The sequence below is a fragment of the Ursus maritimus genome, assembly GCF_017311325.1.
Source record: "Ursus maritimus isolate PB19 chromosome X unlocalized genomic scaffold, ASM1731132v1 scaffold_X1, whole genome shotgun sequence".
Taxonomy (NCBI): domain Eukaryota; kingdom Metazoa; phylum Chordata; class Mammalia; order Carnivora; family Ursidae; genus Ursus; species Ursus maritimus.
Window position 1 is genome coordinate 97,245,528 of NW_024423319.1, and position 15,995 is coordinate 97,261,522.

Genomic DNA, 15,995 nt, shown 5'->3' on the forward strand with positions numbered 1-15,995 from the left:
AAAAAAAAAAACTAAAATACCACAAAATAGGCACAAGATATTATATAGCTATAAAAGGCATGTATTTGGCATATTTGGGAAATATTATAGATCACATTATAAAAGAAGGAATGATTGTGTATGTGTGTATATAATATGTTCACATATTCAATATTTAGTTGTAGAAACATAAAGTTTACATAAAATCATATGCAAATGGGTAATTTTTCCATGTTTTATCTTGAACCTTCATTACTTTATAACCGGAAAGTAATAAATAGCGAGTGAGGAAACCCTAAAGATATACATTCTGTTATAAGCGATTGCATAGGTTACACAGGACAATTGTAAAACCAACTTTAGAAATTCTCCCCCAAATTATCCTAGAATTTTACTGTAACACCAAAAAGAAATGTCTTGTAAAAAATATGGAACTTTAATTAATTGGCATTCGTAGGCCATACATCTGATATCTTACTCAGTTTTGTTATCCCATGTATCTATATGATTTAGTTATGTTTTTACCTAGAGAGCATTAGAAGTTGTCTTACTAAAGACTCAGTGTAATTAAATTAAGCTCCGTAACTATATCGTAAATACAGTTATTAATATCCAGACATGATGCAATAAAATTAGGTGTGCTAGAACTCTGGTTCATTTAGATACAGTTTGGGTTATATTTGACATTATTCATAAAAACAGGCATAGATTTTTAAGTAAAATATTTCTGTGCAAATTACTCTTAGGGTAAATAGTAGAATTTAAATTACTCCCAGTTACTCTGTAACTGATGGCACATCACCTATATTTTTAGATGTTTGAATCACATAGCTTTCACTGTAAATACATTTAAGTGAAACCTGTAAGTGAAACTGTACAATGAAACTCATTATTATTCATCAATTAGTATACATGTACTTTCCCTTTTTAATTTTGAGGCTTTACAAAGCTCTCTGCAAGAGCAGCACAGTGGCCTAAACTATCTCAGCACCACTGTGAAAGAGATGTCAAAGAAAGCACCAGTGTCTGATATTAGCCGGAAGTATCAGTCAGAATTTGAAGAGATGGAGGGCCGCTGGAAGCAGCTGTCTTCTCAGCTGGTTGAACATTGCCAGAAGCTGGAGGAGCAAATGGCTAAACTTCGAAAAATTCAGGTAATTCAAGATTGGACTTTTGTATTCATTTTTTCTTTGCTTGTTTCTCCCCTAATGTGTTTTAAAATTTAAAGGCAAATAGACATTTAACCTCCATAGTTCTTCAAAGTCAGTGATAAGATCAAAAGACACACATTTTTCTCAAATGAGCGTATTTTGCTTATTTCTTTAAAGAAACCAGTAATTAAGAGTTCCCCTTTCTAGATTCTCTAGAGAATCATTATTTTTTTTTTGCCACCAATACCGATAGGACTTAAATAGATTTTTAGCTTAAAAATTTTCAAAACCAGTCTCTCCTTTAGTCTGGTTGTCCTTTAAAATATAGGTATCACTTAGCTTATGAATAGATAAAAAATTATCTGTCACGTAATATAGTCATATCATTTTATCCACATATTTTACTTCTAATTGTATATATAAATTTGACCTCATTAGCTTCCACAGACCAGCTCCTACTGACTTAATTTGTTTGAATAGTGTCACCATGCTCCTAATCACTGAAGCTGAAAATGCCAAACCAACAATTGCATTCTAGTCTAAAGTCTAAAATGTTTACTGAGATAGGTAATACCTCTCTTATGGGGTGAATTATTGTGAAGAATATTAATGCTGGGATGAATCTTTGACTGCATCATGGCATGATGGAAAGCATTGGAACAAGATACTTCTGGGTTTAAGTCCCAGTCCAGCTATTAGTTGTTTGTTTTTAACTCTTACAAACCAAAAGAATGAGTCCTAATACATTCTTTAAAGCACAACATACATATGAACATGGCTCTACATATAAACATATGTGCACACACACACATACACGCAAACACATTTTGCCAGTACCAGTGCTAAAAGAGGGTATAAATACATGGTCCTTGCCAACAAGGAGCCCTCATTCTAGTGAAGGGAAAAGGTGTGTTAGTTCCCTATCACTGCTGTAATGAATTACTGCAAATTTAGTAGCTTAAAATGGCACAAATTTATTATTGTACAGTTCTGGAGGTCAGAAGTCCAAAATCAGCCGCAGTGGGCTAAAATCAACGTGGAGGCAGGGCTGTGTCTTTTGCAGAGTCTTTAGCAGAAAATCTGTTGCCTTGTCCTTGTTAGCTTCTGGAAATGACATTTCTCCCCTGATATGTGCATCCTCTTTCTTCAACATCAGCAGTGCAGCATCTTAGAGCCTCTTTCTCTAGCTCTCACACTCCTGACCCCCTCTTAATAAGAACCCTTGCAATTACATTGTGCCTGGCTAGATAACCCAGAATAATCTCTCCATTTCAAAATCCTTAATCTCATCTGCAAATTATTTTTTGCCATGTAAGGGACCATATTCACAGGTTCCAGGGATGAGGGCATGAACATCTTGGGGAGGTCATTATTCAGCCAACACAGGAAGTAAATTAAACAGTACAGTAAATATTACCACAAGAGACAGAAAAGAAATCCAACATAACCTGGGCCAAGGGGCTATGAAATGTTCTTTGAATATGGGTTATCTGGGCTACACCTTGATCAAGTAGAATTTAGTCAGCTGATGAAGAGGGAGAGAAGGTATCTGACAAAATGAAGCCGTATGTTCACTTAGCCAGAAGGGGTTCAGTCTTGGAGAGACAAAAATACGTTTGGAGATTAATAATGCATATGATTAGAAAAATGATCTAAGAGTAGATAGTGAATGGACCCGGATGCCACGCATTGGAATATGAATTACAAACCTAATGACAGTGGGATTAAAAAATTAGAATTTGGAAATGCTATTTTAAAGGGAGAGAGATACGATGATAATATTTGTGTTTTCAAAGCATCGCTGTGATAAGACGAAGGAGTGAAGAAAACTCCTGACACCCATGTGAAGAATGGATTAGAGTAGGGAAAGATTGAGGCTAACACCAAAAAGAGCTAATGCAGTAATCAAGGAGCCAATAATAAGATCTGAACTAGGACAGTGGCGAGATGGAAGAAACGCGAAACCAGACTCAAGAGACATCAGCAAGATGATAATGTTGAAATCTGAAGTTCTTAGATTTAGTCAAATGCTTTTAAAAAGCATTAGTATTAATCATATTGAAGGGGAAGCTTTCTAGGAAGCACATATTTTCAATAGAGATTTAATTAAGAAGGGAGGAAATAGCACATCTGGGCAGCAGACTTGAATTGTGTGGGCAATAAAGGAGCTTGAAAATCATACGTTTGAAAAGTAGCCAAAAAAAGCAGTCGGGAGGTGGGGGGAGCAATATGTGAAAGAATAATGGGAGGTACTTGGCTATTTATAAATGATAAAAGATGACATTTTTCACCTGATCATTACTTCAGCCTGGTCAGGCAAATAAGAAATTAAAGTCAGAAGTTTTCTTTTCAAAGGCGACAAAATCTTGTGTTCTGAAAAGTTCCCAACTGGAGGGACTATTTAAACTGTCAACTGTAGAAAACAATTTGTGGAAGTTCAGGTTTAGGGAGGCTGTAAAGACACCATTACATTGAGTTTATTGTTCATAGTTTGTTTTATGTACTGTAAGGGCACATTGTTAGTATTATCATGAGTTGTTTTGTAACTTAAAATTTCTCTAGAGGGTGATATGATTTAATGTTCTCAAGAGTAACATCATAAAACCACATTTGGTAGTAATTTTTTATTTTTAACAATAGCAGACTTCATACACCAGTGCTCATACAGTAGACCATAAAAGTGCAGTCTTAGTAAAAATATTCTTTTCCTGAAGAGCTACTTAGAGACATCCTACAAACACAGGAATTGTTCCTGGGCTTGTGTTCATAAATATCACTGTGATGAATTGTGTTAAGAGAAATGAACACCCCAATAAGGCTTAAAATGGATCTCTGATTCCAGAATCACATAAAAACTCTGAAGAAATGGATGGCTGAAGTTGATGTTTTCCTAAAGGAGGAATGGCCTGCCCTTGGGGATTCAGAAATTCTGAAAAGACAGCTGAAACAGTGCAGGGTAAGATTTTTATATGACCCTTATCATATGAAGACTTCTGTGTGGAAGTTATGATTGGTTTTATCAGTGGTCCTTAACCAGAGTGGTTTTGCTCCCCTGGGGGACATTTAACAATCTCTAGAGACATTTTTGTCACAACTTGGAGAGGGGCGGATGCTGCTAGCCTGTAGGAATAGAGGCCAGGAATGCTCTGTACATGTTCTACGATGTACCAAAGAGCCTCTCACAACAAAAATAAGCCAGTCTAAAATGATAGTAGTGCCAGTGTTGAGAAACCAGGTTAAATAAATGATGAGCAGAAAAACATTGTCTTTTACTCAAACTCATAAGATTGTTTTACTATAAAATACAGTTTAATTTAAAGGCAAAGAAGCCTTTGAGCAATTTGCTACATCTTACTGCAGCTTATTGGTCATACTGTGTTGCTCTGCCCAGGCATACCACGCTGGACATAATATTACACAATAGGGATTTGTGAAATAATATTCATTATACTGTTGTCATGCAGTGGAAAGAAAGTAATCTAGCTCTTTAAAGAATTTTCTTTGCAAATACAAGCTAAGAAAAAAGAAAAAAACTGGCTTACAAATAACCTTCACACCCATCATGCTATAAACAATTGCTGCAATATCTTGCATTCGAAAACCAAAATCATTTCAAAAATAGTAATGTATAAAGCCCATCATTTTCACACATTTTTCTAACAAGGAAAATTAAATTTATTTCTTTTTGTGTCTAAGTAGAATATAGATAATTCCCTACTTGAGTCACACCAGGAAAACCACTGAACAGCTTTGGCAAGGCTGAGACACAGATTTGTCTGTATCTGTAGGTGGGTGTCTGTCAGATTTTAAATTCCTTAAAATCTTTTAAGAAGTAAAGATTTTAATTCATGGGTAACGTCCTGAGTCCTGATTATATGTTTCCTACCTATGTGGCATTTCTAGTATGTTGTGGTGATGTTTGCAGCTAGCTTACATGGAATTATTTCCTTAGCTTTTAGTCAACGATATTCAGACCATTCAGCCCAGCCTGAACAGTGTCAATGAAGGGGCGCAGAAGCTGAAGATCGAAGCGGAGCCGGAGTTTGCCAGCAGACTTGAGACAGAACTCCGAGAACTTAACGCTCAGTGGGATTACGTGTGCCGCCAGGTACGTACAGCCTCTTTCACTGTGCCGGGTCTCTATTTAGTTAAGTAAGATTTTCTTAATATCTCCCTTGACCACTGCCCCCTTTGAAAGTTTAATCTCTGAGTACGTTGATGCTTTAAAGTCTGGTGAGTTCAAACTAGCCTTTGTCTACCATAAAAAACAGAGTAGCAATTTTAAGCGGTATCTCTTCATCTTACTGGGATCCTAAAATAACTTTCTCAAAGACTGAACATGCTAAACAGTGAGGCCCTGTTTTTAGGCGTGATTTTCATTGACTGCTTTCTCCAGTGCATAACTTTATAATAGTAACTGGATTAGCAGAACATGCTTTATACTTGTCGACTTGGTACAGGGATAAAATGAACGACTCATCTATGTGTATGGACAAATATGATAAATAATTTTCACTTCTGATTATTAAGGTAGACAAGTTTGACTATTTCAGTAAATAAATTAAGATTGGAAATAGTTAAGAAAAGCTCAGTGGGGGAAATAAAACGTAAAATTTGCCTACGATCACATCTGAGTTCCTCATTTTTATACAGCAGAATGTTCGATAGACATTGATTTTCAATTTCAAGATTACATTATGGAAAAGTAAATATTATACACACAAGTAGGGTATATCTAATACTTCTTGTTCAAAAGATGAAATTTTGACCTAAAGCAGTGTTTATTGTTCAGTACACCAGTACGTTTTTTGAAGTTAATGAGAGGTTTCATCTTATGTGTAATAGAGGCAGTCAGTCTTTCATTATTTCTAAGTAACCTTTCAAAGTTGGAAAGAAATCATGGCACAAGGCAAACACTGAATTTGAAAAAGGAAAGAATTTAGAAAAGTAAAAGGCAAGGCAAGTCACCCAGCTAATACTGTCACTGGCAAATGCTCAACAGTTCTATTAAGTCACAGACGAAATAGCCCTGGGTCAGCAGGCATGCATTCTTCTCTGGAGTAAGCCAGTTCTGGAAGGAATGTTCAGGAAAAAAAATATTACTTAGGTAATAGATTATACCATTTATGTTTTCCTGGAAGGCCAGTATGAAAGGTGTTTGTTGAATGTTTCGAACGGATGAATAGAAAGAACACCACAAATTTAGAGCAAGAGGGAAAACAAGAGCAAAAAAGATGTATAAAGTCAACAATATTACTGATACCTCAAGGTTTTTACGTGTTGGAGAAGTATAATTTTTAAAGTATCTCTGGCCTTAAAATGTCCTTGTTTAAGACCTTTCTGCTATAAAATTTTTTTCTTATTTTTGCCAATTAGGCAAGTTCTTACTATATTTTTTTTATCAGGGCTTCTACACTCACACCTACCTTTGACCATTATTCCTTTTCTAACATGACACATTACTTTCTTCATTTAATCAGATCCTGTGAGAAATGACATATTTGCTGGTAAAGAGAACTTGCCTCAAGTCGAGAGGCTGAGAGAGAGGAATCAAAAATGTATTCCGTTTCCTGTTTGAAGTGACAGTGTTGGCCACAGTGCCTTTAACTAATGATAGAAAGACTGGGGACTAAAGAAGGAACAAAATTGAACAAAATACTTCCATTTTGGTCATGTTTACTTTGGAGAAGTAGACAGTCAGAAATGTATCTGGAATTCAAGTGGGATACTTGAACTAGGCATATAAACTATGTGTGCAAAAATAAAGATATCATTTTTATAAGAAAACTCCTGTCTCACAATGAAAACATTCCCCAGATCCACTTCCCTGAAATGCTTGGCTAGTAAAATTTAAAACTTTTACAGATGGAGAAGGATTTCTCATGGATGGAGAGGCAAACATAGTATGTAAGACCAGGAGCTCTGAAACCATATTGCCTTGGTTTATGTCTTGCCCCTACCATAAACCACTTGTGTGATCCTGGAAAAGATGCTTATTCTCTCTGTGCTTCAGTTTTCCAGTCTTCATAATGAGATGATATTAATACCTACTTTATAAGAATTTTATGATCAAATGGGTTAATTAATTGAGAGAGAGAGTGAGAGAGAGAGAGTGGGGAGGGGCAGAGGCAGAGGGAGAGGGAGAGAGAGTCCTCTAGCGGACTCCCTGCTGAGTGCAGAGCCCAATGCGGGGCTTTATCCCAGGACCCTGAGATCATGACCTGAGCCGAAATCAGGAATCAGACACTCAACTGACTGAACCACCCAGGTGCCCCAGATGAGTTAATCTTTGTAAAGTGTGTAGACTAGTACCTAGCACAGAGTAACCACTATGTACATGCTTGGTATATGAAATAAATGGACATGAGATAGACCCAAACTTGCATGTGTAACATTATAAAATGTTTCATTTTGAAATAAATAGTATGTAATTATATATTTTAATTAATAGTAGCTCTAAATTTATAATAAATAGTTACCAAGAAACACTGGATCTAGAGATTAGAAAGATGTCATTCTGGTAACTTGCAAATTTGTCTTTTTCTCAGTACAGCTTTTGGGTGCAATCATCCACAGATCCCTGGGTCCCTCTTCATTATTTCTTAAATATTTTAACAGCTTACTTACTGTCACTCCTGTTATAATTCTTGGGGATTTCAGTATCTTCTCAGATGATGTTTCCAGTTCCTGAGGCCTCAGTTCTTTGATAGCTCCTCCAGTGATTTTGTCTTCCATTCTTCCTCGGCTGCCCATTCCCAGCCTCTTAATGTAGACATTGTCATTACCAGATGCTTCTCCACAATACGAACCTCAGGTACCCCACTCTGCAGCCATCAGTACCTTCATTTCCAGCTCATTCCCCTAATAATCCAACCTCAAAATTCTTCCATCCTAGTGGAATGCATAATCCAATGATTTTACCAGCTTTTCATTAGAGAAACATTTCATCTTCTCTTTGTCATTTCTTACTCAAGGGAGATTCTGTACTATATGCTGGCTATCTATAATCCATCATTAAAAGCACCCCTTGTGTTTTTCCCTCAACTCTCTTGTCCTTTCCAGTCTTTCTGTAACATACCCATGTGACGGCACCCTACCTAGGTCAGATTCACTTTCCTGCTGTTGCTGTCCCTGCACTGGGAAGGATGAATATGGCTGAAGGAAAATACATATCATACTGAGTAGTCTCACTTGGAAATCATGAGTGCATACCTCAAGTAGCCCCTTGGTGCTGACCGGTAATCTTATTACATTTTTCATATCCATTCATAGCCCCACTCCTCTGAGGAATATTTCACAGATTTCCTCAGATCTCTACCAGTTCTTCCCTCCTTACTCTATGGCAATTGACTAGCTTCCCATTTCTTCTTCTTCTTCTCCTCCTCCCCCGCTTCCTTCCTCCTCCCCCTCTTCCCCCTCCTCCTTCCTCTCCCCCTCCTCCTCCCTCTCCTCCTCCCTCTCCCCCTCCCCTTCTCCTCCTCCTCCTCCTCCTCCTCCTCCTCCTTCTTCTTCTTCTTCTCCTTTCTAGCTTCCCATTTCACTGAAAAAATAGAAATATTCAAAAGTGTACTTGCACGTACTCCCACAGACTTGCATATTAGTTCATGGATTCTATTTTCCCACTGTTAATATGAATGACCTGTCTGTGCTCCTACCTAAGGTCAGCATTTCCACTTTTTTTAAATAAAAGTTTAATTTATTTATCTGAGAGAGAGAGAAAGATATGTCATGAGCACTGGGGAGGAGTAGAGGGAGAATCAGAGGCCCCACTGAGGAGGGATCCTGATGCAGGACTCTATCCCAGGACTCTGGGATTATGATCTGAGCCAAAGCCAGACACTTAACTGACTGAGCCACCCACGCACCCATAAGGCCAGCCTTTCCACTTATATGTTGGATACCATCCTCTTTTTTCAGGACATAGACATGATGCTACCTATTGAACATCCTCCTACCTCCTACATCAAAAATGTATTTCTTTCCTCTACTGGATCATTCCCATCAGTAGGGAATTATGCTGTAATATCTCCTGTCATTAAAAAGATAGCCACTTGGAGTGCCTGGCTGGCTCAGTCGGTGGAACATATGAGTCTTGATCTTGGGGTTCTAAGTTCAAGCCCCATATTGGTAGTAGAGAATACTTAAAAACAAAGTTTAAAAAAATACCCCCTTTGACTCACATTTCCTCCACCCCAATTCTCCATTTCCATTTCCCTTTACAGAAACACTTTCCATACCACTGGTTCCATTCTCTCTTGAATGCACACTAATCAAGCTTTCATCCTCATCACTAAACAGTTTTTGTCGTGGTCACCAGTGAATTCACATCATTAAATCCATTGTTTAGTCTTTATTTTTGTTTGATTGGCTTCTATATCATCAGTTTCTGTTGGTTCTCTCTTAGTTTGCCTTCAATTTCCATGACTACTCTGAATACATTTGGTGGTTCCTTTGCCTTGATCTCTAAACTTGGAATCATTCCAGGGCTCCTTCTTTGGACTTCTCTTCCTTATCACCACTTATTCCTTAGGTAAACTTATTCAGCTTTATGGCTTTAATTGTTATCTATAAGTTGTTGCTTTAATAATTTTGTTACAATCTGGATCTTTTCCTGAATCCTAAATCTGCATATCCATCTCCTGACTTGATACCTCCATATTGATGAATAGATGTACTAAATCTAGCATGTACCCCAAATTCCTTACATACTCTTCAATCTGCTACCCTAATAGTCTTCCTGGAACAACAAATGACAACTCAATCCTTCCATTTATCCAAGCCAAAACCCTTGAGTCAAGTTGTCTCATCTCCTTCTGCCTTTGTGGGAGCTGTGCAATCCAGTACCATACACCAAGGTACTTGGGAGGAGTCTCACCCACCTATGAATCAACTAATAGTCATACAGACCTCAATCCTGCCTGTGTGCTCTGCAGGAGTCCATTAACCAGCTTAAGCCCCTTTTAGCCATGGTCTGGTAGCCCCTGGAGAACACTGACTTAGACAATCATCCATGGAAAAAAGAGCCTTAGTGGAAGTCCAAGAGTCTGTTGGCGAAGATACAGTGCACTGTTGGAACAAAAATAATCCAAGACTGGATGCATTGGAAAAGGTAAGAAGAAAGGTTTGACGTTACTTGCATCACTCCTCCCCCAAGGTTGCATAGCTCCATGGCAAGAATCATGACTTCTCCCACTTGGAAAGGTGAGACCATGTAAGTGCCCAGCTTCCCTAGCTATGTGGGATGTTGCCAAAGAAGCATATTTTTCTCTCCTCAATCCATGGTACTAAGTTGTGAGCTACACTACTGAGGGGGTAATGAGCAGCTGGAAGAACAGCCACCAGGTCTGGGAATTGTATTAAAAGTACACAGATCATACTACTATCACTGGCTCCATTAAGAGGTCTGCCCACCAGCTGCTGGGGTCACTCTGCCCAGTGATCTCCCCAGTTTCCCACAGCACTACCAGTTTCCTATATGACATACCCACATGCCTCCCAGTACGATGGCTGGCTCCCAGTGCATACTCTGGATGGTGGCAAGGACAAGCTTTTGTAGGAAGGTAATGAGTATGCACAGAAGGTTGGCCTAAATCTGCAGACCTTGGAGGGACCACAGACCTGAGCATTTAGCACCACTCTTGGAAAAGCAGAAAGGAGGCTGTCAATACTAGTCTGGTTTTTTGCAGGATGAAGAGAGGCCATACAAGCTTAATAATTCTGCCACAAGGGGGAGCCAGAATTGTGGACCGGTCATATTCGTAGAGGGTGTCAGATAGCCTCAGAATCCCTAGCAGGGTTGACAAAAGGCATTTTTCTTTTGATGGCAGATAGTAAAGACTGGAGGAGGTGACTTTTAATGTGAATGCAAAGACAGTGTTGCTAGACTTCAAGGAACGTGGAGAATCAAGGAATTATACTACTACCAAAGGGTCATAATAATTTTCCGGTAACCAAACTCAAGGACCTGCAGATCTGCTGCTCATCTGTTAAAGACTTGAAAATAGTTGTTCTAAGGAAACTCAGTGAGCTGTAGGAAAACAAAGACTATTCAATTAAATTAGGAAACCAATACATGAACAAAATGAGAAATTCAAAAAAAGAAATAGAAATCATAAAAAGAAAATGGAAATCTGAGAGCAGAAGAATACAATGAAAGAAGTGGAAAACATAATAAAGAGCATTAGTAGCCTGGATCAAGTGGAAGGAAAAAAATCTGTGAAGTAGAAGACAGGACCTTTGAAATTGGTTAGAGAATGAAAAAAAAAAAGTGAAAAAAACATATGTGCCCTATGGAATACTATCAAGAGAAGTAATTTGTGAATTATTAGAGTCCCAGAAGGAGAAGAGAGGGGTAAGGAGGCAGAAAGCTTATTTATGGAAATAATGGCTGCAAACTTCTCAAATCTGGAGAGAGATTTGACCATCCAAATCCATGAGGCTTGTAGGTCACCAAAAAAGTTCAACTCAGAAACATATTCCCTAAGAGACATCAAAAATGAAAAAGTCATTTATTTTATCAGAAAAATAAGCTTATTTGGGAAGAGTAGAGGAGGTGCAATTTGGGACGATTAAACTATGGCAAACCATAGACACATCTGAAAAGACAGAAGCAAGGTCAGCTCTTAATAGGTGTCAGGGTGAAATTGGGGAAGGTTGTTTTGAACAAAGGTTTATTGGAGGACAAGAGTGTAAGGATGTGGCAGCTTCTCATTGGCTGCAGGCATTGTTTAGCACATTGCTCCTGGGGTAGGAAGAGAGCTTCCTTCTTCCTGCTGGGTATGTAGGCTACAGGGAGTGGTACATGTGTGACAGCTCCCCCTTCAGGGCATCTGACTCCATTTTAAATGAGGTTTCCTATACTCATTCTCATAATTTCTGCCTACAAAGGAATCTCATAAAGCTTTCACTGGATTTCTCAGCAGAAACCTGACATGCCTGGAGAGAGTGAGAGTATATATTTAAAGTGCTGAAAGAAAAAAAATGCTAACCAAGAATATACTGTCTGACCAAGTAATCTTTCAAAAATGAAGAAGAGATAAAGTCTTTTATAGACACACAAGAGCTGAGAAAGTTCATTACCACTAGACCTACTGTAGAAGAAATGTTGAAAGAAGTTCAAGCTAAAATTAAAGGATATTAATTAGTGGTATGAAAACATATGAAAATATGCTGTATACACTGCATTAATGGAATGAAAGATAAAAAAAACATATCATCTCAGTAGATGCAGAAGAGGCATTTAACAAAATTGACAGTTTGGCATCCTTTCATGATAAAAACTTAATAAATTCTGTATAAAAGGAATGCCCCTTACCGTAATGGAAACCATATATGACAAGTTTACAGCCAATATCATACTCAATAGTGAAAAGCATAAAGCTTTTCCTCTAAGATCATACAAGGATGCCCACTCTCACCACTCCTATTTAACATAGTCCTGGAAATTCTAGCAAAAGCAATTAGAAAAGAAAAAGAAATAAAGACATCTGAATTAGGAAGAAATAAAATTGTCTGTTTGCAGATGATGTGTTCTTCTATATAGAAAATCCTGAAGACTCCACCAAAAAATGTTATAAAATAAACAAATTTAGTAAAGTTGCAGTATGGAAGTAGTCAAATTATGGAATGAGCCCAGATGTCCATCGACTGATGGATGGATAGAGAAGATGTGGTGTGTGTATACACACACACACACACACACATACACACACACACACACACATACACAGTGGAATATTAGTTATCAGAAAGAATAAAGTCTTGGCATTTGCAATGACGTGGATGGAGCTAGAGTATATTATGCTAAGTGAAATAAGTCAGAAAGATAAATACTACATGAATTCACTTATGTGGAATTTAAGAAACAAAACAGATGGATCAACTGGGTAGCTCAGTTGTTAAGCGTCCGATTCTTGATTTTGGCTCAGGTCATGATCTCAGGGTTGTGAGATCAAGCCCAGCATGGGGCTCTGGGCCCAGCATGAAGCCCACTTAAGATTCTGTCTCTCCCTCTCCCTCTGACCCTCCCTGCCCCACTCACATGCATGCACACTCAATACATACATACATACAGATGAACATAGGGGAAGGGGGAAAAAAGAGAGGGTGCTGGAAGGGAGTTGGGCAGGGGATAAGCTAAAAGCATGATGGTATTAAGGAGGGCACTTGTGATGAACACTGAGTGTTATATGTAAGTGATGAATCACTAAATTCTCCTGAAACCAGTATTACATTGTATGTTCACTAACTAGAATTTAAATAAAAACTTGAAAAAAAGTTGCAGTATACAAAATCAATGTATAGAACTATGCAGAAATCAGTTATATTTCTATACAGTAACAACAAAATATCTGAAAAAGAAATAAAACAATCCCTTTTATGAGAGTATCAAAAACAAAAGAGTTAAGGAATAAGTTTAACCAAGGTGGTGAAAGATCTGTACTATGAAAACAATAGAACTTTGATGAAAGAAATTGAAGAAGACACAAATAAATGGAAAAATATCCTATGTTCATGGATCAGAAAAGTTCATGTTGTTAAAATGTTCATACTATCCAAAGCCATTTATAGAGTCATTGCAATCGCTATCAAAATTCTAAGGACATTTTTTCTCAGAAATTGAACAAACATTCTTAAAATTTGTGCGGAACCTCAAAAGACCCCATATGACTAAAACCATCCTGAGAAAGAAGAAGGAAGTCAGAGACATCACACTTCTGATTTCAAAGTATATTCCAAAGCTATAGTTATAAAAACAGTATGGTACTGGCATAAAAATAAACACACAGACCAATGGAAAAGAATTGAGAGCCCAGAAATAAACCCTCATGTGTACAGTCGGCTAATATTTGGCAGTAGAATCAAAGATAACCAATGGGAAAAGGATAAATCTCTTCAATAAATGGTTTTGGGAAAACTGGATAATCACACAGAAGAATGCAATTAGATTCCTATCTTACACCACAAAAATGAACACAAAATGTGTTAAAAACTTAAAAGACCTGAAACCATAAAACTTAGAAGAAAACAGGGAGAATATTCTTTGACATTGGTCTTGGCAATGATATTTTCGATATGACACCAACACACAGGCAACAAAAGAAAAATACGTGGAGCTACATCAACCCAAAAAGTATAGATGCGCATCAAAAGAAACAACAAAATTAAAAGACAACCTACAGAGTGGGAGAAAACATTTTCAAACGATGTTATCTGTTAGGGGGTTATTAGCTAAAATATGTAAGAACTTATACAACTCAGTAGCAAAACACAATACGGTTTAAAAATAGAGAAACTGAATAGTTTCTTTCCAAAGACGACATACAAATGGCTAAACGTTACTTGAAGAGATGTTCAGCATCACTATTAATCAGGGAAATGCAAATCAAAACCACAGTGAGGTATGACCTAACATCTCTTACAATGGCTATCATCAAAAAGGGCAAGAGATAACAAATGTTGGTGAGGATGTGGAGAAAAGGGAACCCTTGTGCATTGTTGGTGGGGATGTAAATTGCTGCAGCCAATACGGAAAACAGTATGAGGTTCCTCAAAAAAAAAAAAAAAATTAAAAATAGAGCTACCTTATGATCCAGCAATCCCACTTATGGGTATATTTCCAAAGGAAATGAAATCGGAGTCTTGAAGAGATATTTGCACCCCCATGTTCATTACAGCATTATTCACAATAGTCAAGACAGAAAACAACCTAAGTGTACAGCAATGGATGACTGGATAAAGAAGATGTGGTGTACCTATACATATATGTGTGTGTGTGTGTACATACATACATACATACATACATACATACATGTGTACATACAATGGAACAGTATTCAGACATGAGAAAGAAGGAAATCGTGTAATTTGCATAAATGTGGATTGACTTTGAAGGCATTATGCTAAGTGATATAAGTCAGAGAAAAATATTTTATGATCCTACTTATATGTGGAATCTAAAAAACTGAACTCTGGAACAGAGTAGTGGTTGTGGTTGAGGGCCAGGGGTTGGGGTAAATGGAAAGATTTCAGTCAAATGTTACGAACTTCCAGTTATACACAGAATAAGTTCTTGGGATCTTATATATGACATGGTGACTGTAGTTAGCAATGCTGTGTTGTATACTTGAAAGTTGCTAAGAGAGTAGATCTTAAATGTTCTCATCACAAAAAGAAAAAAAATGGTAATCATGTGAGGTAATGGAGGTATTAACTAATCCTATTGTGGAAATCACATACACAATATATATGTGTATCAAATCCTCACATTGCGCACCTTAAACTTACACAATGTTATGTCAGTTATACCTAAATAAAGCCTGGGTGGAGGGGGAAGTGGAATGAAGAAGGGCAGTGCTGAATGTTAGATTTAAAAATTCTAGAACAGAAAACATGAAGAACTGTTTGTTTTATATCTGAGGTGTGGCACTGTAATCTGAAACTGTGAGGGGTAGACTGGGCAATTTAAGGCTAGAATGCTGGCATCACTAATATGATAAAGGTAAGGGAAAAATTGTCCAAACCATTTTATAGAAATCCTTCTAAAATATGAAACGCCAAAAATTCATAACTCTGTCTGATCAGGCATAGAGCTGTGGAATGTTAAGTTTGGAAAAGACCTTGGAAATCATCTGGTCCAACTGTTAGGTTAGTTATAGAGCAGAGATAAAGAAAAATGAGGTGATGTCTCCAGGTTCACTTAACTTGCTAATAATTGAGTCCAGTTATCCTGATTCCAAATCTGATGTTCTTTCCAATATATTTGTGCTGTCACCTCAGAATGACTTCCCACCTGCTTTTCCTTTTAAAAAAATTACTCCCAATCCCTACCTTCTGGTGTAGTTTAATAGCATGCTATATATATAT

At 37.4% G+C, this 15,995-nt stretch overlaps 1 protein-coding gene across 1 annotated transcript in view; it reads left to right on the top strand.

The window, feature by feature from the left end:
* The window catches only part of DMD (dystrophin), a 1,667,815-nt gene that overhangs the window by 342,879 nt on the left and 1,308,941 nt on the right, over positions 1-15,995 (top strand). The window contains exons 21-23 of the mRNA XM_040633145.1: positions 918-1,133; positions 3,973-4,086; positions 5,083-5,238. Coding sequence (XP_040489079.1) covers positions 918-1,133; positions 3,973-4,086; positions 5,083-5,238 — 486 coding nt within the window. The remainder of the gene's footprint in view (positions 1-917; positions 1,134-3,972; positions 4,087-5,082; positions 5,239-15,995) is intronic.